This window comes from Plasmodium chabaudi (genome assembly GCF_900002335.3).
Source record: "Plasmodium chabaudi chabaudi strain AS genome assembly, chromosome: 14".
NCBI classification, from domain to species: Eukaryota; Apicomplexa; class Aconoidasida; order Haemosporida; family Plasmodiidae; genus Plasmodium; species Plasmodium chabaudi.
The window spans coordinates 2,490,247-2,516,057 of NC_030114.2; the positions used below are offsets into that span (position 1 = coordinate 2,490,247).

General features: G+C 24.4%; 6 protein-coding genes and 1 pseudogene across 6 annotated transcripts, besides 1 other annotated feature; 4 read left to right on the forward strand and 3 right to left on the reverse strand.

Annotated features, from left to right (window-relative positions):
* Window positions 1-1,168: 1,168 nt before the first annotated feature.
* On the reverse strand, window positions 1,169-5,765 carry PCHAS_1468100 (cytoadherence linked asexual protein, putative; the record flags this gene model as incomplete). The annotated part of the gene is made up of 8 exons (XM_016799880.1): window positions 1,169-2,380; window positions 2,479-3,245; window positions 3,332-3,490; window positions 3,580-3,894; window positions 3,987-4,049; window positions 4,134-4,187; window positions 4,282-4,860; window positions 5,024-5,765. 8 exons carry the CDS (start codon window positions 5,763-5,765, stop codon window positions 1,169-1,171), a joined length of 3,891 nt encoding a protein of 1,296 aa, XP_016655116.1.
* A 1,787-nt stretch (window positions 5,766-7,552) lies between these two features.
* Window positions 7,553-7,894, reverse strand: PCHAS_1468300 (early transcribed membrane protein; the record flags this gene model as incomplete). The annotated part of the gene is made up of 1 exon (XM_016799882.1): window positions 7,553-7,894. One exon carries the CDS (start codon window positions 7,892-7,894, stop codon window positions 7,553-7,555), a length of 342 nt encoding a protein of 113 aa, XP_016655117.1.
* Window positions 7,895-9,344: 1,450 nt separating this feature from the next.
* PCHAS_1468400 lies at window positions 9,345-10,312 on the forward strand (annotated as a pseudogene).
* Window positions 9,345-10,312: a sequence feature (PIR protein, pseudogene;~CIR protein, pseudogene).
* A 2,408-nt stretch (window positions 10,313-12,720) lies between these two features.
* PCHAS_1468500 (CIR protein) lies at window positions 12,721-14,032 on the forward strand (the record flags this gene model as incomplete). The annotated part of the gene is made up of 3 exons (XM_016799883.1): window positions 12,721-12,735; window positions 12,858-13,811; window positions 13,919-14,032. The coding sequence occupies 3 exons, from the start codon at window positions 12,721-12,723 to the stop codon at window positions 14,030-14,032; spliced, it is 1,083 nt and encodes a 360-aa protein (XP_016655118.1).
* A 1,924-nt stretch (window positions 14,033-15,956) lies between these two features.
* On the forward strand, window positions 15,957-17,960 carry PCHAS_1468600 (CIR protein; the record flags this gene model as incomplete). Its single annotated transcript, XM_016799884.1, has 3 exons — window positions 15,957-15,974; window positions 16,106-17,548; window positions 17,652-17,960. 3 exons carry the CDS (start codon window positions 15,957-15,959, stop codon window positions 17,958-17,960), a joined length of 1,770 nt encoding a protein of 589 aa, XP_016655119.1.
* A 2,534-nt stretch (window positions 17,961-20,494) lies between these two features.
* Window positions 20,495-21,671, forward strand: PCHAS_1468700 (CIR protein; the record flags this gene model as incomplete). The annotated part of the gene is made up of 3 exons (XM_016799885.1): window positions 20,495-20,509; window positions 20,646-21,482; window positions 21,588-21,671. The coding sequence occupies 3 exons, from the start codon at window positions 20,495-20,497 to the stop codon at window positions 21,669-21,671; spliced, it is 936 nt and encodes a 311-aa protein (XP_016655120.1).
* Window positions 21,672-22,781: 1,110 nt separating this feature from the next.
* PCHAS_1468800 (fam-a protein) lies at window positions 22,782-24,207 on the reverse strand (the record flags this gene model as incomplete). The annotated part of the gene is made up of 6 exons (XM_016799886.1): window positions 22,782-22,805; window positions 22,960-23,190; window positions 23,283-23,386; window positions 23,526-23,595; window positions 23,690-23,936; window positions 24,077-24,207. The coding sequence occupies 6 exons, from the start codon at window positions 24,205-24,207 to the stop codon at window positions 22,782-22,784; spliced, it is 807 nt and encodes a 268-aa protein (XP_016655121.1).
* Between the last annotated feature and the right edge of the window lie 1,604 nt (window positions 24,208-25,811).

The window sequence follows — 25,811 nt, forward strand, 5'->3', positions numbered from 1 at the left end:
ATTTGAATTGTTCAAATGCTAGGTATGCTTCATTACCTGTATATCATTAATATATTCTACTATTTTGTATAATATATTGAATCTTTGAATCTTATTTATGAACAATATAAAATAATTTTTGCTTTAAATATAATATTAAAAACAAATTGAGTTTATTTTTTTTTGTAAATGAGTGAAATATAACATGTAGACGCTTTAATTTGCTTATATCGATTAAAAAGCATTTTAAAGTGTGCAACAACATTTTTTTTGTCTTAATATTATTCTCTATATAAATCCATTATAATGAATAATTGAGTGCATATTTATTTATCTTTTATGATTAAAAAAACATATAATATACAATTAAATTATTCTAACTAATTATAAACTTAAATAAGTCACTGTATATATTAACATTTTATAATCATAATTAGCATATATTATATATTGCAAACTTTATAATATAAAATTATGTTTTAAGGAACCTATCCAATTGTTAATATTATTTTGATTAGTAGGGGTTAATTCTAATATTAGCACATTAAAAAAATACTAAGACAAAATTGCAATATTTCATTGGATGTTTTATGCATGCAATTTTAATCCTGTCATGCCTTTAAGGACATATATAATGAATCTATACCCATATAATGTATCAAATAAACATAACATATGTGTTTGTGTTTAGTAAAATACTAATATATTATTATTAATATTATTGTTATTGCTTGTATACTACTGTAGCATAATTAATACACTCAAAAGTAATACTTCAAATTAATTTGGAATTTTACTTGCTTCGTTGTTTTAAAGTATACCATTTTATAACATACGGGATGGTACATATATTTAATTAGTATTAAAATTATAAAAAATTAAATAAAGATATAACCTAGAATATAGCCCATAATATGGGGTCCCCTAAACGCATGTTTGTAAATTAATTAAAAATTTCCAATTTTTTGTTACAAACCTCATTAGACTATTTTCACCTTTCACATATAAAACTCGTATCACACACTCATTCTCTGAGCTTTAATGAATAAAAAATTTATATCATTCTAAATTTACCGTCCATTAATTTTTTTTAGTTTGTCATAAAGTCAAAAAAGTAAAAAAACATAAAGTTGATTAATAAAGTTAAAAACGTAAAAAAACACGAAGTCGAAAAATATTTCTCTATTCCTTATATTATGCTCTTTTCGTTCAGGAATTCTTCCTCCTCACTTACACCCTCAAATAATACGTTATCATCTTTATACATTGTATAGGTCATTCTATCTAAATCTACTAGTTGTGCCATACTCGGAATTATTGCATTAATTCGCTTCCCTCCTATTAATTTCTTAAAATTTCTGTCATTTAACCTAGCACTCATTATATCGTTGTATTCGCCCCAACTTTTCAGGCTTCGTAGAATTTTGTTTGTCAACTTAAAAATTGGATCGATCGTTTTACCTTTCACAAATTCTAGTATGGTGTTGGCAAACAGAGTATGACCAGGTCTATGATAAGAACTGAAAATTCTTACTGGCGTAATAATAAAGTATATCACGTTTGTATAAAATGCATACCAACGCAAAACATTGTAAACTGAAAACAGATAAGTAAACAAGTTAATCATGTCAAATACATGAGTTTGGGTGAATGAATGCAATGGTCGTTTCTCTGGTGGACCCTGCATAAACATATCACTTGTCTGATCCTGTAGTTGATCGTAAAATGGCTTTGGAAACAATCTGCTACTTTCTAACCACAGAAGAGTGCCCATATGCATACTGTAGTATATCGTAAGATGGAAAAAATTTTTCTTAGCAAATACAACTTCACTCGTCCAATAATTGTATTCCAATGGATAGAGGTACACACGGTAAGCCCTGAGCACAGCAAAGTATGTGACAATCGGGAAGATTTTTTTTGCGCCGAATTGTCTCTTCTTCTCTATGGAATAGTTGTTCGCCGATGCAATTGCTTGATGCTCACACAGCATCTTCATATTATTAAGTTTAAGAATTCCGTATACCTGTGCTACAAATCCAAAATGATTCGCAAAAATAAAAGTTTTTCCATAACGTAACTGTGTAATTGGTTTCTTCGCATACAATGGCATCAAGCTGTTCGTTATGGTGTCAATTATGCTACCATAATGTGCATACGCATACGTGTAATAAGCTTTTTGATTCGCAGATAACCCAATAAATTTCGCCTTTGAGTAATATTTGTCCAACTCAACCAATTGCTTGTTCATTTTTATTGAAAAGATTGTATGAAGAACGGAATACAACGTCTTCGCCAAAAACTTGGATTTCATGCTATCGTCAATTTCTTTAATTCGTGCCTCTTTACTTAATAGCGAGTAGTTCTTTGAAACGTTGAACATGTAGATGTTGGTTATGCTCTGCAAAGGAAAAAATAAAACCGTTAAAATTATACACAACATTTCATACATACAAAATAATGCACAAGTTACACACAAAATTATGGACATGCTCGTACCGTCGAATCGTTTCGCCTGTGGGATCCGGAGTTGCCTTCAAGTTTCTTGCACAATAAATACAGCGTCTGTAGGAATGTCACATCACTGAATGTCCCTTTGTTATTTTTATAAATGTAGACTAGTTCCTCACCAACTTCTTTCAAGTACTCTTTGTTCAGCTTAAACCCGTAAATCATACCATATTTGTAAAAGTTGTAAGAATTTCCTGGCGCATGATGAAAAATAAAATTCAACCTTTCAGTTATTCTGCGCAATCTTGGAACAAGTGATAAATATTTATTTATAATAAATGGTTCTGCAAAAAAAATTATATCTTTATAATTCTTCATGTATAATTCATACGAATCTCTCATCATCATTATTTTATTGTTTATGTTAAATGTATCATGTGATTCTATCAAATTCTTTACATGCCTCTGTTTAAAATAAGATTCATAACCACTTTGAATATATTTCTTAAATATTTCTACTAATTCGTCATATTTAGGAGCTACAAATCTTTGTGAAGGTGGTTTTCTATAAAGTTCGGCTCTTCTAGCTGGATTATCATAATGTAAAAAGAAGTATCCTGAAGCCACTTGTTTAGACCATTCAGCAAATTGACATTCAAGATCTCTAGATACGGGGTTTCTTCTGAACGTTCCACGTGGTGGTTCATTTAATGCGTGGAAAAAATCTAATTGCATAAAAGAGTTTACGTGTATAACGTATTGTACGACCTTTTTCATCTTTTCAATTGTTTCGGGTCTTAGCAAGCCTTCCAACACTAAAAAGAAGAATGTAATATATCTTATAGAAATTTCACACAAAATTAAACGAACAAAATTGTAGAAAATTCGCAACATAGCTTACCTGATAAAAGATCTGGAGCTATGTGAGCCCTTACATATAGGGTATAAGCCCTTTTTATGTAATATGGATACCAATGATCTGTCATCATTGTTTTAACATGTGTATCTTCATCTTTCACGTCGTAATACATAGCTTCACCCACACTTGCTTCATGAATCTCTGTAAAAAAATAAGATTTTCAAATTTGAATACACATATTTTTCTATATAATTATTTAAAAATATACGATTTTTATATTTTTTAATTACTTTTGTAGCTTGTTAATCGAAGCAAAAACAAAAATGTGTACCAATTTAAATCATTTGATAAAAGGTTGTTATATTCGTCATAAATATTCATATTGATCACTATACTTCCTAACGATTTCGCTTCAATTACTTTTGTAACATAATTATAAAATTTTTCAACCATTGATAAGCTGTATTCATTTTTCAAAGTCATAATATCGAAAGCTCCTTTGCAAATGTTACATTTTGACACGATTTTTTCCTCTTTGGCTGTTAATTTCTTTGATTTATTCGAAGACTTATTTTTTTTGTCATATGCCTTACAGCTCGTAACACCTACAAATGAAACCAACATTTACGGAATCATAGATACAAAAATAATATATACATACACATACGAAGCATGCATTATAACATATTAAAATTACATTTAGTTAAATTCGTGAATTGGTCCTTCAAAGTTACTTCATCATCAAAGGCGAGTTGGATCGCTGCAAAGGAAGGAAATCAAAGCGATGAATAAATAGAACGAACAAATTTGAACGAATATATATACGTGGATATATTTTAGTTACCATTGTAATATCCGGGAAGATACAAAGAACCCACATACGCCTCGATTTCGTTATCTACAAAAATAAAAGGAATAGAAATAAAAAATAAACCAAACCAGTGGTAGTATACAAAACCATTGATATTATTTGCTAAACACATTTCGCTTACTCAATATTCCAGACAAGTTGTAGAAGTGCATGTACACAATTTGCTTCGGGGAAAAATTCAAATAATTGTGTGCAAAAACACCAAAATTGTCCTTCACATTGAAAGGTGCATCTACATTAAACGATTTCACATTTTTCAATACAGCCTTATTATCATCACTATCATTATCCAAGAAATGATCACTATTGTATATATTACATTTCTTTGAACCATTACACATATATCTAAAAAATTCTTCTTTCATATCTTTGTGTTCTAAATGATAATACGATTTAAATTCATCATCATAAGTCCTTGAAATTAAAGACCATTGATACTTATTAAAATGATGAATTAAAAATTCTAAAATATTGCATTCATCAAATATTGCCTTTCTATTTTGCTCTAAATAAGTTACTCTTCTTTTATTTAATATATCATATTTTCCTTCGACATTACACATTAAATCAAGTGCCTTGAATCTGTCCGACATGTTGAAACTCAGAATTTTTTGCCAGCTTATAAAATGCCCCTTTCCCTTTTCGAAAAAGTTTACATAGTTTTTGTTAGCCAGCGAAAGCGTGATGAAGTGTCCGAGTGCTGTACAAAAAAGCGAAGTCAAGAAAAAAAGGAAATATTTGACTTAATCCGAAACAGTGTTATTGCAAAACAAGTGCAAAGTGTAGTGTAATACAAATTGTATATTTAATTCACACGTAAAAAATTCAATATTTAATGCAAAAACAAGTTTGTGATGTCCTACCTGGGAAGTGTGGCCCGATCAACTGAAACAATCCTATGCGGTGCTGTCTAGCGATACGCTCCAAATTATCTCCAAACTCAAAGCTTCCATCTGTCGTGAAAAACCCGTCATTCATCTCATACAACTTTTGCTTATCAACATCATGCATCAACATATTCAAGTATACATCAGTTTTATTTGCCACCTCATTCTTTCCTTCATTATTTGATCCCGCTTCACCATATAATACATCATCCACCGCATTTAGAGCCTTTTTCAAATCACCTGTTTCTCTATATAAATCCATACTCAAAGTCATCACTTTTGCTACTTTCAAACTTCTTATAAGTATCATCTTTCTCTTAATCAAACTCGAATCCTCTCGAGTATACGACTTCATACCCTCACATTTTGCAATATTCTCATATTTTATTATATCCTCCAACCCTGTTTGCTCTTCTGGTATAATGCATTCAATAGCATCTCCACCGTTCCAAGCGTCATCACAAATTATTACCTTAAACTTAGATGTATCAATATATTTCTTAGATTCGCTCGTTGCTTTTGGAAACTTTACGTTATCGGATTCTAACGATTTTATTAATTCACGTTGCAATTTCATTAAATTATCATATAAGTCTTTGTTATCAATCATTTTCTTTAGTTCATTAACATTATCTTCAACGGAACGGCAAAACGCATTCCCAATTATTACCCCCAATACGATCAGGGCCACCTTCGTTATATTAGGAAATGGCACCATTTTTCCTAATTTTGAATATACGCATGATCTTTATCTTTTTACTTCCATATCAATTCAACTAAAATACAAAACAATAATTTCAAAAGCTTAAAATATATCGAAAATTATATGTGAAAATAAGATACACACATTAACAAATAGTAGGGCTTCACATATTAATTTTATTTTTTTTAAGAATAATTTAATAATAATATTATATCATGCATACATTGTTATTTATAAGATTTTATTAAGAATATGGTACACATGTACATATAATTTTAATAACCTTTTATTATTATATAAAATAATGATATTTTTATATGTGTGTATTTTTTTTATTATATCATTAATGTTTTAAAACAATAATAAATTGTTACTATTGTTCTTTATTTTGTTCTTTTTAAAATAACAATATTTACGTTTTTTATTCAATACAACCATACAATGAAACAATTGTGTGTTTTATATTATTTCACTAGTGCATTTACTATATTTTATAATATATATAATTTTTTGTTCGACGCCACATATATGCATGTATGCCTTCAAAAGTGTGAGCGGCGATATTATATAATACGAAATATAATTAAATGTTAACAACTCGAAAAATAAGATAAATATAATTAAAAATAAAGAAAACAATTTTCTCCAATAACTTATAAAAAACTACTATTTATTTAAAAAATATAAATAATTTAAAAATTTTATTTATTTGTTATTTATTTGTTATTTAGTTGCTTATTTATTTTTTTATGTCATACACTTATCCGATTTTTATATATAATTATTTTTAAAAATATTATTGTATATTAATAATACATATAGAATACAGAATCTAGTGGCACGTCTGTATTTTCTACATTATTAATCGCGTTTCAGTTCTTTAAGTATTAATTATTTAGTGTTCATGGCTATATTGAATTATATATATCATAATATGTTCATTTTATGAATATTTTTATTCTAAATATATGTTTTACTTAATACTATAATTTTCTAACGCCATGCTGCAATGATATCAAAATGGAATAAATTGTTACCTTATATTGTTTATATTTATGTTGCATTTTATTTGATTTTCGCTATTAATCTATATGAAATTTTTTTTAAAGAGACACAGTTTTAGGTAGTTTATTACAAAGTTATATATATGCATGCATAAAATATATTGACATTATATGCTTTAAATGATGGTATAAACAAATTATTCATACAATATAACATTTGTATTGAATCGTTTTAATCATCTCATTAATTTCATTACTATAAATGGTATTAAGATCAAATATCACTTACAAGCAAAAACATATATCACGGACTATTTGCAATAAACAATAAATCAAAGTTTATTTTTACTGCAAAGGGGGCGAGCAGCATCTTATATATGTATTATATTCATAATATATTTTTTAATAATAATAATACGATATTTTTCTTAAAATAAAAATTTATGCCAACAAAAGGGAAAAAAACTGGAAAACAATGTGCTGCCTTTTCAAAATGGATTTGATGTTAAATCATTATAAAGCAAAAATGCGAACATATATAAGTTATGGAATTGTATCTCAAATATTGGGACTTTTTAATAGATCTAATATATATGGAATATAAGAATAAAATATTCCAAGAAAGGCATATTGATAACATAAAGATATTTAAATAGCTCGAATTATTACCATCTTATTGATGTGTTTAATTATATTAATTGTATCAATTAATTTGTACAGTGTATGGGATATACTTGAATTTATGGTCTACTGTCATAATATGATATGAAAATAGATAATATCAGTCAGAAACTACAATTAGTAGATTTTTGAATACATTTTTGGATCATAATCAAATATTGTTTGTCTTTTATAATATCCATTGTCTGATGATGTATCATCATTCCCTCCTGCTGTTTTATTTTTAGAGCCTTTTTTCTTTTTTAAATGCATTACACCAAAAGTGGTACCAGCTGCTGCTAATGCTAATGTTGCAATTAATGTAGATATAAATGCAACTTTGTTATTTTTAATTTTGTTAACAAGAGAATTTCCATTGCCTTTTGCGGGTTTAGCTTCAACATAATTATTAGATCCTGGGGCGAAAACGTTTATGGCCAATAAAAAGGCAATAAAATATAATGCTTTTGTTAATTTCATTTTCGTAAAATTAAGTAAAAAAATTATAATATAATAATTTTAATAACAGCAAAAAATATAATAAATATATAAAGCGAATTAATGTAATTATAAGAATTTATTATAACAATAAGATAAAAAATAAATTGCAATAAATAAATATTATGATAGTAACATTTAAAGTTTTTAATAATTAAAATTTGTTTAAATATAAACTTAAAAATAATCTAACATATATTTTTTTTGTGAATCTATTATATAAAAATATATCTTTAATATAAAATTTGTTAATTTTATTATTTGGTTTCTTAATTGGCTTTATATTATTGCGTCGATCGAATTTAATTACATATTATTAATAAAATCGTCGCATATTATTTTGAATTGCATGATAAATGATATTTTATAGTGGAGTTAGCTAAATTTTATATGTTTTTTATAATAATTTTTTTCGGGGCAATTTTATATTGTTTTAAAGCTAATAAATATTAAAATTATAATAGTTAATGAATATTGGGTATGTTCTTGGTAGCAGTATAAAATTTTAAAGATATAAATAATTAAGAAAAACAACAATGTATATAAAAAGTATAATATATATAGCAATAATTTTAAATATTCCATATAAATTATTGTTATTAAACTTTTTCCTGCATTAAATAAGAAAACATAAATTTAATAAGGTATTTTTTTAAAATACTACATTCGAGCGTGTTATTGAAAAATTAATTTATAGCTAGCTAACCAAATATTATGCATAATATTAAAAATTTTGGATATATTCCAATTCATTATCATTAGTTTTGAAAGAATTTAACTCATAAATATATATCATGGAATTTATAGTGATAATAAATGATTAATATAGCAACATATTATTATTATAATGATATTGTATGTATGACACATTAAACAAATAGGATAAAACAAATGGATTATAATAGTTAAAAGTTCGTTGTTCCCCTTTTTAAAGAATACTATTTAGTATTATCGTTTGTATACATATATATTATGATATGTTTAATAGTTTTATAAGATTAGTATGAGTTCAGGGTTCGGTTTTTTTTGGTCGAGTATACACCCTGATTTGTTTTGGCCAATTTTTTAGCAATAATATTGGTTGTATATGCAATATTATTGTATGCATATGTAATAAAATACTGATCTTGCTTGATTCTTATGAATTGTATCAAAATAGTTATAAAGACGTTTTTTTTTACAAATTCATTTAACATCGATAAATATTTATCATTTACATAAAAAATATAAAAGGTTCTGGCAATATAATTATTATTTTCACCACATACCCATAAATTCTTTTTATTTTTATGAATATTGTATTACATAAATTTTCACATTAAATAATGAATATTTGAAAATAGCGAAAATTGGTTGCAATTTATTAGATAACAACAATATTATTAACAATATATTGTTTTGCAGACGCACTATTTGGTTTGTAAAAAATGTAATGTTGATTGATGTGGAACGAGAAAATAATGATAATATAGAGGATTCATGGGAGTGTAATAATTGTGAGACTGATAATGATAAAATTATGGCTAGATGGATATCCCTTCTTAAAAAAATTTATGATTCTGATTTGGTTGACAATGATGTACCAATGAATATGAATATTAACGAATATATTATCATATGGTTAATTCATATGTTAAAGCTAAAAGATGGTAGCACCATCACCAATTTAAATTACTTTTATTATCAATATAAAAATCAACGTGGAGGACATAGCTTGGTTTCAACTAATAGTAAAGATTATTCTAACATTATTGATAATATTATAATTAATAAAAACTATTTGATGGATATGGATAAGAACATTATATCTAAATTTTATAATTTATTAAAATCATTATGTAGCATGTACAATGATATTAATAAGGATACGCCAGATTGTACACAATTTCGCAAAAAGGTAAAGAATTTGTTGGAATTTTTGAAAAACTTAATAATGATTTTGATATTAATGAAAACAGTTCATATAGAAAAATATTGTCTAGTTTATCAACTTATTATGATAATTTTAAAAAAGTTGTGATAAAAATTGCAATTGTTGTAGCAGTATTCCACCTCTTCCAACGACAAAAACAACACTATTTCGTCGATATTAAACACATTAATTTCAGGTTTATCGATATTTTCTGTAATACCAGCTTTCTTGGGAATTGCTTATAAGGTAAATATTAAGGAATTAAGAACTATAATATTTAATTTATAATTTTGTGATTCCTTATATGGGTTTATCAAAAAATATATAATAATTTTCCATTTTTATATTAGTATTCATTATTTGGAATTGATAAGCTATTTCAAGGGTTCAGGGTTCAGGGTTCAGGGTTCAGGTTTAGGGATCATTTGCATTATGGGTCAAGGTTATGCATTATGGGTTATTGTTTATTAACTGAATCTGCATTTTGAATTAGAGTTCGTGGATGTTGTAATTTAATTTTTTATAATTTGGTCATATTTATTGATATGAAAATGTTGATTAAATATATGTTCCATTCCCGTAGTTTAATCTCGAAATGAAATCCAAATATGGAACCAAAAAAGACACTATCCATTAATATGAAAGGAGGCGCATAACATATTTTTCATACGTTATAATACTTTCATCGAATTCGTTCGTATATATTAAATGTGGCAATATTATAACTTCACATTTTATATTTTATTGCTAATTTTTTGCTAACTATATATAAGAATCCTTATTATTTATTACATAAGTCTTGTTAATCAGGGGCAATATTGAATCATGAATAGCACATTATGTTTCTTTATTTGATGAAACATATTAGCAAAATTTATTATTTGTATCATATTTATTTTAATTTCAATTATAAAGTTCCCAAACAAAACTGTAATAATAAAACTGAATAGGCATCTATAGATTATAATAAAAAACATTTTGAATATTCCTCTATATTACAATATATATTCAGATTAATATATGTGTTTGTAACATTAATTAAACAAACTACTAATATATAATAATAAAATATAGATTCATAAACAATCGATCGAGGTTCGACAATACAACGTTATTTATAAAATGCATTTTATGCATCTACCATTTTTAATAATACAATAAAAAATGAACAATATATACACTATTTTAAGTTTTATAATTTTGAGGTATAAATAAATTATATTTAAAAATGGTTAAAAGATAAATATGAGTATATTAAAATATATATCACATTTTGTTCAATAATTATAAATAATATGATAAATAGAACTATAGCAATTATTACATATATATACATATAAAATAGTAAAATATTTTACTAATAAATAATATCGCAATATTGTTTATTGTGGAAAATTCATATAATTAAATACTAATATTAATTTTGTCAAAAGATCAAATAATAATTATTTAATTTGAATCAATAATATTTATAATGGGTTATTATATATGCAGATGCTTATGAAATTATAATTTAAATATATTGTTATTACAAATAATATATACGTTATAAAATACTTTATTTAAAACGATGAAACAGAGAAAGATTATACATTGATTTAAAATGCTCCTATTAAGTGCAATATTGGCATGCTGTAGTGTACAGTGGTATATCAGCAAGAGCAATAATAGTAATCATAATGGAATAGTATGATACTAAGTACGAAAAATATATTATGTTTAATTGATATACTATATGGGTATAAATTCATTAAATATGTTCTTAAAGCTGTATGTATAAAACATCAAATGAAACATTACAATTTTGACTTAATATTTTTAACGGGATAATATTAGAATCAACGCTACCAATAAAAATTATAATAATTATATTAATGACTATATAATTCTCCTTAAAAGTATAGTTTTTTATTATAAAAAATTCAATACATAACATATGTTTGGGTTCTAGTAAAATTATGTTGAACTTCTCCCAAATTAATTGATCATTACAACCAAAGCATGAGTATAATTATAAAATTAATCAAAGAATCGGTTTAAAGCAATTTATATGAAAACATTTTTATTAAACTCATTTTGATGACATAAAACCGCTTTATTATATATTTATATATAACATAGTTAATGAGAAAGAAAAATATGATATATATTAATTATTATTCTAAAATGATATTATATATAGTGACATAATTAAGTTTATAATTAGCTCGAATAACTTAAACTTATATGATATGTTTTTTATTTTTAAAAAGATCAATAAATATGCACCCGATTATTCACTATAATGGATTTATATAGAGATGGATATTGCATAGTTTAAAATATTTTTTAATCAATGGAAATAAATTAAAATGTTTACACATTAAATTTCACTCATTTAGAAAAGGAAATAAACTCAATTTGTTTTTAGTATTATATTTAAAACCAAAATTATTTTATATTGTTTATAAATAAGGTTCAATATATTATACAAAATAATAAAATATATAAATATATTAATGGTATACATGTAATGAGACATAACTAACATTTTAACCATTTAAATATAATATATATTATTTTTTAGTTCTTTATATGTATACAGTATATAAACTTTCAAAAGGTTTATATTAAAAAAATAGTGGTATTGTCATAAGTTGTATTATATATAAATTAGTAAAATATGGTTCAAATAAATCACAACTAAGATGTTTAGCTAATTGCCATAAAATAAGTATAATATTATTTTAGTAATACTACTGCATTATTATTTTATATGAAATTAAGATTAAAAATAATATGTTTAACGAAAGACAATTGGTATATAAAGAGATTAAGTAAATACAACAAATATTTTATGCAATATATAATAATATTATTCCAAATAATCTCCAAATTATAAGATAATTTCATCATAATGTCTAAGGAAGTGGTATATATATCATTTTTCTTATATTATTCATATGTGTATCGCCTATAAATTATATTATTTTTCATTATAGTAACATTTACATTAATACATTCTTTTCTTTAATTCGTAAAATGTATTCGTAGTGTAAAGTAATTAATGATATTGAGAAAAATATTCTCTTTGATTCAGGATCTCAAAAGTATGAGTTTAAAAATGACATATTCAAAGCTTATTGCCCTTACGAAGACAGCCGGAAAAGAGGGGGAAAACGACAATGTGATAGTAATGGAAAAATTCTTGGCGCCGCTTTTATAGCATTGCTAAAAAATTTGGATAGTGTTGAAGATTACGAGGAAAATTTAAAAAAAGATATACTTTCTGAATATGCTATTTTATGGTTAGGTTATAAAAATGATCAAAATCCGAATAGATTAATTGGAGTAGATAATGTTTATGACATGCTTACACGAAATGATTGGTTTCGAGAACATTATAATTCCATAAAAGGCAAAAAAAATATTATGAAAATTTATTTTTCATATTTGAACAATCTTTATACGTTACTTAAAAAAATATGTGATACAATTAATAAATGTAATGACCCTTCAAACAACAAAGAATGTATAGATTATGCTAATAAATGTGTTAAGTTGTATCAAGAATTTGCTAAAACTGGCCCTACGTATCATGAATATTGCCATCCATATTGTAGTGCATTGTCTAATTTAAAAAATGATTATGAAAAATTTAGAAAAAAAAATAATAATAAGGATCTTCCAGAAATGGCGCTGGAAGACGGAGCAAAAAATTGTGAGAGTTTATGTAGAAGTAAAGAACCGAAATTGGATATTGAGGAACTGGAAACTGAAGATTCAGAAATGGATATATTCACCGAAGATAGCTTATCAGATCAACCGTCAACCGAAGTAATTGATAGTCGAGAAAAAACAGTGTCTGAAAAAGAAGATCATATGGATGGATCAAAAACTATAACATTTCAAACAGTAATACCCACATCTATAAATAATGCAAATAAACTACCCTACATTGCAGTTCCATTTATTTTAGTATCCATTATTTTAGGAATTTCATACAAGGTAAATAATAAGACAATTCAAAGATATAAATTAAAAAAATATACATTACAACATATTTTTTGAGTGCATAAAAGACAAATAATTATATATTTTTATTTTTATGTTAGTATTTAACACATGGGTGGAGAAAAAGGTCGAATGCAAAAAAAAAGATGAAAACGATTATAAATTTGTGTGATGTAAATAAAACCAAAAAGGAAGTTACAAATGGATCCGCCTAAAATATTTAATGGGAATAATTATAAATTTAGGTGATGAAAAAATTGAATTATTAAATATATAGGAACATATAGAGGAATATTATTATGACAAAAACAGAAAATTAATATTAATATTATAGATGCTCATAAAGGAAATATATTTCATAAAATATAATATTCGTATTTGATTTGACCGCGATTTTAAATATTATTAAAATAAAAATGAGTATTTCATGCGAATTATTTTACTAACACGAAATCTTTAGTTTGGCTATATTTATTTGTGATTATACTTAATGCATATATTTATATCAAAAATACATTATAATGTATGTATAAAAACATATTTAAATTTTAATATAAATAATGATCATTTTTTGTATTTCAATATTTTAGATTTCTGTTAAATTTCAATTTATATTAATATAAGTTGTTTTATATTATTTGTTTATCGGGAATAAAATTTTAATGTTATATAACGCATCATCATTTAAGATTTGGAGTTATATATATACATGTAAAATGATACATTATTGACTAAATACATAAATATTGTTTACTTCAGGGAAATAATATAGCAATTAATTAGTTTGAATATTATATTTTTTCTTTTATACGTAGACAAATCTATATTATAAGCAACGAATCGTGGAAATATCCTGCATTGATTTAAATTATTTATATTGAGTGCATTAATTATACCACAGTAATATACAATGCTATAACCGAAACAACAATAATAAAATAAGATTAAAATATTATTAAATACAAACAAGTATATTATGATTATTTGATATACTTATATGGGTATAAATCCATCATACATATTCTAAACATGTGGTAAAATTAAAATTGCATATATAAAAGATCAAATTAAATATTATAACATTTATTTAAGTAGGCATTAATATGGCAATATTAGAATTAACATTGTCAAGAAAGATACATTAATTTATTAATGATTCTATAGTTTTAATTTAAAATTCAGTTATTTTATTATCGAAATAAATATAATATTATTACAACTATGCAATATGTAATATATGTTTAGATTATGAGTGGGAATGTGCGAAAGATATGATAAAATAACATTATATTGATTCTAAAAGTGATGATTGTCAACAAACCAAGAGCAATTGTTAAAATTAAAAAATGATTCTGTTTAAGGCGAATTTATGATTTAAATTCATTTTATATATATATTTATATATTAGATGTTATATATTTTTTTAAGATTCTAAAATACACAAATTATGCACCTCGAAATATTCATTAAAATGAATTCGGGTATAGAGAGTATATACATATAAACAAAGTTATCGTGCATCTAACTTGTGTTTCTAATTCAAATTGTTAATTAAAATATAAAAAATATATAATTTATTTAGGAGAGATAATAATAACATGTTTTATAGCACAATAACAATAAATATTTTGTTTTATATTTATTATAGATAATATTAAAATATATTATATAATAATAACTCACATAATGTGTTAGCGACATACAATAATGAGGTACATATATATTTTAAAATTATAGTGACAATATATTTCGGAATTTCTTATTAAAAAATATATAGATTTATAATTATAAGGAAATATATTTAATTTAAACTATTATAATGTTATAAAAAATTATATAATTGGTTTACATCTGTTACTATTAAAAATAGTGATTTTGTGTGTAAGTTGTATTTTACATCTAAGACAAAAAATATTTTAAACAAATAAAAATTTAAGATAATAAAAATAGTTGTTATAAAATAAATGTAATATTTATTTTGTAATAATATTGCATTATTATTCTATATTTCTTTAAATAATAAGAATATGCGTAATTTACGATATTAATTATGCATATAAATCATTTGGCACATACATATGTTTTACATAAAACATAATATGAAGTTAATTATTTTATAAAATAAAACATAACTCCATTATGAATTACAGCAAAGCGGTAAGTACACTTTTTTAAATAAAAATCATTTATTATATTTCAGGTTCTATATGAGCTATTATCATTAGCTCCATTTTAATAACTTTTTCGTTAATAGATATTTTATTAATTTTTTAAAATTGTTTTCTTAGTGTGACCTATTTTTTGAAGTTGATGAACTTATTGATGATAAATCTGTTGATGTGGATAGTTTTAACGATCTCTCTAGTTATTTCAATGAATATTGCCCTGAAAAAAATGGATCAAAAATATGTAGTACTGATTACGAAAGAATGATCGCTGTTGGCGCATATTTATTTATGGAATTTATAAATGAAAATAATATAGATCTAAATAGCGATAAAGAATATCATAGTGAATATTTTATTATGTGGATAAGTCATTTATTATATAAAATGGAAACAAATAATCTTATATCTCTAGAAAACTCATATGAAAATAATTTGGGTAAATCTATAGGGGATTTTAATTTTTTGAACCTCTTACATAATAAAAAGTATCTGATGAATGCTAATATTGTGATTATGAATGTTTTTTATCATTTATTTAAGGAAATTTGTCGAACAATTAAGATATATCAAACAGAAAACACACTATCACATGAATACATAAACAGTGCTACTCAAATTTATTTTATATATGATGAAATTTCTAAATTTGTTAAGCAATGTGGGCCGTATATTGAATTAATGCATCACATAAAAGCCATATATGAAGAATTTAGACAAACAATTAAGGAAAATATCGAGGATCCTCATGTATTTAGTCAGCTTATGGAACTTCCATCGATAGATAAAACAAAGTCTGGCTCCGAATTCAAAAGTAATAAATGCAATAAAGTGCATGAAAAGATAATAAAAAAACTCCCCAAACTTATAAAAAAGGAAAAAGATAAATTAAATGGTTATGAAGATTCACAAGAGCATCACGATGAATTAAGTACTATCATGGAATTATTGGGCTCTGATAGTGATGAAGAGTCTGGAGATGTGGAATTACAGGAGGAGAACCGTGAACAAAAAGTTGAATCAAAAGATTCACATAGTATATCTCAAGATTCTGCGATATCTGACAAACCCACCACAGTAATTCAAAAACAACATTCTGGGAATGCATCACAAGGTACAATTATTCAATCAGGAAAAAATTCAACACCATCAGTACCTACAATGACGCAAGAACGTGCAAAACAAGAAACTGTACAACCGCAATCAAAAACATTATCATCGACACCAGCTGGAACAAATACAATACCATTAGTAGGTAAAAAAGAATCAACAGGTGAACAGGCTGAGGGATCTAAGTCATCAATAGAAAGCATATTGCATAGTCAAGATGTTATTCCCAAACGACCACCTCGAAGAAAGAGATCAGTCGGTTCTGGAAGTTCAATGAGCATTTCATCCAGTGGGCCAGGAGTTACATCAGATGCATCATCAAGCATACCTGGAACCGACGTTAAAATGGACGAAAAACCATCAATATGGTGTATAGGATCAAATAAAAAATGTGACATAGTAGGTATTGGTATTATAGGCATTTCAATATTCATTGTTTTAGCATTTATGTATAAGGTAAATAATATGCAACTATTAAATGTATCATTTTATAATTTTTTCGCCAATGCATAATTATGAACATAATAAATATATTATATTTTTTCTGTTTTTATTTTAGTATTTATCATTTGGATCGAGAAACAATTCGAAGAAAAAAAAAATCACGAAAAAGGTTATAAATTTGGTTGATGGAAAGAAAATGGAACAGACATTTATAAAATCAGTTGATAGGGAAAAAAAGCCGAAGATAATTGTAAATTCTGATGACAATAAAAAAATAGCGAAGATAATTATTAATTCCGATGATATGGACGAACCAATAAAAACGGTGATAAATCCATGGAATGAAAAACGAAAGACACATGCAACTATAAATTCAGAATATAAGAAAAAGTATATAAAATCAGTTATAAATTCAGGCCCATAAAAAAGACAAAAATAACTTTAAATTCAGTTAATGAGAAAATACAATTATTAAATATATACAAACTTATTCAAGCTGATCCTATGCCATTTATTAATTTATTTTTTTTGTTAATTTTATTTGTCTATAAAAGAAAAAGAAAGGTTATAGAATGATAAATATGTAAGGGGCCTTATAACATATTTTCCATAAGTTATAATACTTCCATCTAATTCATTCATATATATTAAATGCGGAATATTATAACTTCACATTTTATATTGTATTGCTAATTTTTGATTAATTATATGTAAGAGCCCTTATTATTTATTATATAAACTTACTAACCCAGAGTTATATTGAATCATTAATAACGCAATATATTTCTTTACTTTATGAAACATTTTATTTAGTAAAACTTATTATTTGCGTCACTATTATTTTGATTTCGATTGGAATTTACAGACAAACTATATAGTAATCTTATATATGAAGCTATAATTGTAATTATATTCATTTGGAATAATTGCCTACAATATAATATACCTTCAGGTCAATATGTGATTTAAGATTAATTAAACATATTACAATATATAATAAATAGTCATAAAATATAGATGCATGGAGTATCGATCGATATTCGACAATGCAACGATATCTATAAAAGATGTTTTATGCATCTAACATTTTTTGTAATACATAAAAATTGAACTATATATACAATATTTTTAAGTTTTATAGTTTTGAGGTATAAATAAATTAAATTTAAAATAGTTAAAAAACAAAATATAAGTATGTTAATAAAATTTATATCACATATTGTTCTTTAATAATTATAACTAATATTATAGATGGAATAGCATTATTATTATAGGCTTATAGATATAATATAATAAAATATTATACCAATAACTAATATTAAAATGTTATTTTATTGTGAAAATTCATATAATTAAATTTTAATTTTATTGAAAATCCAAATAATAATTAATTTTATTTGAACTAACAATATTTATATTAGGTTATTACATATATACAAGCTTATATATTTATATTTTAAATATTTTGTTATTATGAAATAATATATATAATATAAAATGCTATACTTTAAAACAATGAAACAAGAAATATTATTAATTGGCTTAAAGTATTCCTCTTGAGTCATTAATTATCTCATTGTAACATACAATGGTATATCAGCAGTAATAATAATGGATTAGTATGCTACTAAACACGAACATATATATTATACTTATTTGATACGCTATATGGATATAAATTTATTATATATATTCTTAAATATATGATAAGATTATAATTGCACGCACAAAAGATCGTATGAAATATTATAATTTTTAGCTAAGTATACTTTTAATGTGCTAATATATAAGAATTAGCGCTACCAAGCAAACTAATAATAATTCCATAATATTCATTAAAAATAACATTTTTGCATTATAAACTAACTAATATAATAATATAAAATATTCAATACAAAATATATTTTGAGTTATAAGTATAAATTCGTACTTAAAATGGTAGCTCATATTGCTTCTCGAATTAATTCATTACTCTAAACAAGGTATGAACACAATTATAAAATTAAAAATTAATATATTTAAATTACATTTATTTTATTTAATGTTTAAAATGCATTTCTTGATCATTTATATATTAATGGATCATAAGAATGAAAATAATAATATGCATTATACATATACTAACAATTACCCCAGAACTAATCAATTTCCATGATCTATTTTAATTTTAATAGGTCGACTAACCTAATTTGCATATTATGTTTTTTTAATATTAAAAATTATATAATATATGCACCAAAAACTATTAATTAATTCTATTTATATATAAGGAAATGCTAGGAAATAAGTAAGGTTATTGTACATTTAAAAATGAGCTTATAATATATATATTGATTAAATATAAATGCACCCATTATATCATTTAATTAGAAAACATAATATTAATTTATTTATTAAATATTATAATTTAAACAAAAAAATGTCTTTTCATTTATTGGAAATAATATTAAAGATCAATATGCCATGAGGAATAATAACTTATATAAGTGCATTAAGGGTGTCTAATGATGAGACACAATCATGTTTTGAACAATTCGGGTATCAATTTATTTTTGGTTCTTTAAATATTTATACTAATACATTTTTTTAAATTAATTTATTATAAAAACGAAAAAACACATTTTTATTTTCTATGTGAAAACGTATAATAATTAGGAGATATACTTTATTTAAACTATTACAAGGTTATAAAAATTGTGTAATAGACTAATCTGAATATTAACAAAAATATTATATATTTGTTTATTTTTTCTATTATATGATTAAGCATGCTTGAACATATTATTGGAATTTAGCTAAATAGACATAAAGAAATTTAATATTCCCTTTTAATCACATTTATTATTGTTTTATATTAATTTGATTGTTAAAAATAGTAAGTATATGCTTAATCACATATATATTTACAACTAACACATATTTGTTTAGGTGTAATATTTATAATTAAATTCCATTACAATGTCTAAGGAATTGGTATATAAATTTGTTAAATATAATATGTCTTCACATGTGATTAATATGCTGAATCGCCTATAAATTATATTAATTTTCATTTTAATAACATTTATATTAATACCTTCTTTTCTTTAATTCGTAAATATATTCGTAGTGTGGAGGAATTGATGGGATCGAAGATTTTATTGTCTTTGATTCAGGATCTCAAAACTATAAGTTTAAGGATGACATACTCAATGCTTATTGTACTAATAATAACTGTGATAGCGATGGAAAAAAGCTTGGGTCTGCTTTTATAGCATTGCTAAAATATTTTAATAGCATTGATAATGTAAATTTAGAGGATGATAAACTTGCTCAATACGCTACTTTATGGTTTAGTTATAAAATTAGCCAAAATCCGAATATAGAAATTGCAAAAAATACTATGCATGACATACTTACACAGAATGAATGGTTTAATGAACATAGTGAATCCATAAAAAAAATAAAAGATATTATGGGAATTCATTTTTTATATTTGAACAAGCTTTATGAGTTCCTTAAAGGAATATGTGAAACAATTAATAAATGTAATGGCTCTTCAGACTCCAATGAATGCATGGAAAGTGCTAAAAATTGCAAAAGTTTGTATCGCCAATGTATTATTAAACTACCCTGGATAGAGATTTGTAATCCATATTGTAGTGTATTGTCAAATTTAAAAAAAGATTATGAAAAAATTAGAGAAAATTATAAGAATCTTCCAGAATTGGAGCTCACAGAAGGATTATCCGATTGTTATGGCGAGTGTTCTAAACAAGAGGAACGGCATAATGCCGGTGTTGCTACACAGAATCGTTTGGGTGGTGGTTCAGAAAAAGTTCTAACCCTCCCAAATAGTTCACTAGTTCCATCAATAACCCCCACAAGTATAAATAATGGAAATAAACTACCCTACATCGCAGTTCCATTAATTTTAATACCCATTATTTTAGGAATTTCATATAAGGTAAGTATTACAATTCAAAAATATAAATTTAAAAAATATACATTACAAAATATTTTTTGAGTGCATAAAAAGACAAATAATTATATATTTTTATTTTTATGTTAGTATTTAACACCCGTATGGCGAAAAAAGACGAAAAGAAAAGCCATGAAAAAGATTATAAATTTGAGTGATCAAAAGAAAGCCTAAAATGGCGTTACAAATGTATTCATCGAAAAGAACCAATCGGAATAATTATAAATTGGGTTGATGAAAAATGGGATTATTAAATATATACAAAATATGGAGGATAATTCTATACCAGTTATTAATTTATTTTTTTTTTTTTTTTTGTTTATAAAAGAAAAAACGATTATTTATATGAACATTTTAATTAACGACTTTTATTTTGGGGTTCAAATTCTATGAACCTGATTTAAAAACTCTATATAAGTATTAAAATTATAAACATGTAAATTTTTTTATTACTATTATTATGCGTAACTAAAATCATAATTATAATTTAAAATCATATTTATATAATTATAAGAATACAAGCATCACTAACATAATGAATGACTAAAAAATATAAACAATGTCCCACTGAATATCTATTATATGCTACATACAATTGTTTTCTATAGATATTCAGTAAAAAAATTATATAAAATATAATGGTATTTTCTAACAGAAATATATAAATGTTTGTTTTATTGAATGAATAATTAATCAATGGTATAAAATAATGTATCATGAATGTATCATTGTTACATATTTGTTAGTGATCCAATTTGGAATATATGGTTTTAAATTCTAAAAACTGAATCAATGGAAAAAGGGTTAATGCCTCAATTTACGAGTCAAAAAACGAAAGAGGAAAATAAATCATTAATAGCGTATTCAGATGACAGCAATTGATATAATTAATGCATGTCTTATTTGGAAGTAGTTAATTTTTTATGAGAGTTATTTGGTTTATAAGGACAATTAAGATCACAGAAATAGTGAAAGAAAAGCAAAACATATCAATTTTGAGTACAAAAAGTGAATTATCATAATAATATAAAAATATTGCCATAAATAAATATTTTTCATAAATTATAATACTTACGTTTGTGGTTTCCATGAATTAATATATATAGATGCATATTAATATTAAACGACATAAACAAATTATACATACAAAACATTATTATAATGAAAATAAATCGTATTATTAACATAAATCTTCTAATATTATGGTTCTGAAAAATATATATGAAATATATGTTTATTTATGAAGGAAAAAAGAATTAACGATTTTCCAATAATACATTTTTGTTAAATAGAAGAATGCCCATCAATCTAAGAAAAAAAACATAAATGGATGATTATGTAAAACGTTAAGAATTTTCAAAATATAGCATATATTATAAATATTTACATTTATTTAAAACAATATTTTTTTTAACAATTGTGAAATAAATTATTATATTATTAAAATTTGTATATCGCTTACAGATTCGATATAGGTGACTTCAAGATCATCGCCTTTTTTTTCAATGAGGTATCCAGCTAAGTTAACAAATGCTTTTTTATAATTTTGATCTTCAATATAATTTTTAGAACGTAAGGAACCATAGGGCGTATCTGCTTTTTTTAATATTGGGTTTTTATGTTCTATATTGGGAGAGTTTTCATTAGTTGTATTTGATGAAGTCATAGCAATTATAGTTTTGTCTTTTGATATCTATAAAATTAATAAAAATATATTGCATAAATTATTGTGAATAATATGAAAAATGCGATTTATAACGAAACAGAAAAGAAAATGTTTCTTACTTCAGTCTTTGAAACGAAAGCATAAAAATATTTATGAGGTTCGCCACTTTTTTTTTTGTAACGTTGGCATATCAATAATAAATTTGGATTGTACACACGGAAAACTATTAAAAAAAAATAATTTTGCATTATATAAAATAAAATATTATGAATTTGAAGGCATGAGAAACAATAAATCACGAAATATCGAATATGTAGTAACAGTGTTATGTTAATTTGACTAATTGTTTATGTTTTGTATACTTTTAACAGTGGCCTCATTGAAAGTATTGGGGGTATCTGGGTCCCAATATTTGTTTATTATTTCATCATACTAATGGAAACAAAGAGAAATATAAGTATATAAATTATAATAATTTTTTAATTTTAATTTAATTTATAACTTAATATTGTTCGTTAATTTATACCTGACTGGAAGCATAAATATTTAAATTAATTTTTAGAATATCTGTATTGTCGTCATGTTTTTTTTTATAATAAGATATACCATCACCATGATTTAGTGCACATGCTTTATAGCCATCTTTACATGTAGCATGGTATTCTAATTGTTTTATAGCTTCGTCCATAATTTCGCCCATAACTTTGATCACTTTTGTATGCTTGTGATCGGAACGCAATAAGTGCTTGTTTTTTTCATATATTTCTTCTGGACTGTCATTGATAAAAATAAACATATTTTTAATGTTTACAAAAATAAAGTTGTATTTATATTATAATATTGTTATACAAGCGTATGTTTAACATTTTCATAATGAAACATGTAATATGTATATATTTTTGAATTTTCTTACGTAGGATAACGACTTCTTAGTTTGGGTTTTGTATCTTCTCCTGAAGCAGGCTCAGTTGCAAGGGCTTCATTATTTGCATATACGAAAATGCTTAAAATAAATAAAACAATTTGAATATAAAATTTATTCATTTTGAACTTTACAAACAAAATATTAAAAAATATATAATATTTTTTTTAATTAAAAATTAACAACTCGAAAAATAGAATAAATATAATTAAAAATAAAGAAAACAATTTTCTCCAATAAAGTATAAAAAACTACTATTTACTTAAAAAATATAAATAATTTAAAAATTATATTTAATTTTTTATTAATTTTTTTTATTTATTTGTTATTTAGTTGTTTATTTATTTATGTCATGCACTATCCGATTTTTAAATATAATTATTTTTTAAAATATTATTGTATACTAATAAATACATATAGAATGTAGAATTTAGTGACGTGTCTGTATTCTCTACATGCTTAATCGGGTTTCAGTTCTTTAAGTATTCACTATTTAGTGATCCAGGGGTATATTAAATTATATATATCATAGCAATTTCATTTTAACTGTTTTAAAATATAATATATGCCAACCATAAATCTTATAAATTGATTGCAAATAAGTAAAAGTATGCAAAACAATTTATATTAATACAAATTAAAATTTTAACAACAATATAAAATAATGAAATAAAAAAAAGTTAATTTTTTTTGGAAAAGAAATAATTTTTTATAGTATATTTTTTTATTAATATATGTTTTTTTAGACATTGTAAAAAATGTTTTCACAAATCTTTATTTTGTTATAAATAACATCGATATGTCGAATTTGATTTATATTTTGTTTATCTGCAATTTATAATCGTATATTAAATTATATACATATTTATTTATTAACATTATAAAATATGCGTATTCATCTTGTCCATATTATAGCGTAGACAATTACTCAAAATGAGTCTGATTATAACTTCACATATAAAATTTTTATTATTGTTTTATCGGGGAAATTAGAATTTAAATTAAAATATAGGATCGTATAAATAAGAGGTTTTTTTAAATAAATATATTAATGGTTTTAGGGTTTTGGTTTTAGGGTTTTGGTTTTAGGGTTTTGGTTTTAGGGTTTTGGTTTTAGGGTTTTGGTTTTAGGGTTTTGGTTTTAGGGTTTTGGTTTTAGGGTTTTGGTTTTAGGGTTTAGGGTTCAGGGTTTAGGGTTTAGGGTTTAGGGTTTAGGGTTCAGGGTTTAGGGTTCAGGGTTTAGGGTTTAGGGTTTAGGGTTTAGGGTTTAGGGTTTAGGTTTTAGGGTTTAGGGTTTAGGGTTCAGGGTTCAGGGTTTAGGGTTTAGGGTTTAGGGTTTAGGGTTCAGGGTTTAGGGTTTAGGGTTCAGGGTTTAGGGTTCAGGGTTTAGGGTTTAGGTTTAGGGTTCAGGGTTTAGGGTTTAGGGTTTAGGGTTTAGGGTTTAGGGTTCAGGGTTTAGGGTTTAGGGTTCAGGGTTTAGGGTTCAGGGTTTAGGGTTCAGGGTTTAGGGTTCAGGGTTTAGGGTTCAGGGTTTAGGGTTCAGGGTTTAGGGTTTAGGGTTTAGGGTTCAGGGTTTAGGGTTCAGGGTTTAGGGTTTAGGGTTTAGGGTTTAGGGTTCAGGGTTTAGGGTTTAGGGTTTAGGGTTCAGGGTTTAGGGTTCAGGGTTTAGGGTTTAGGGTTCAGGGTTCAGGGTTTAGGGTTCAGGGTTTAGGATTCAGGGTTTAGG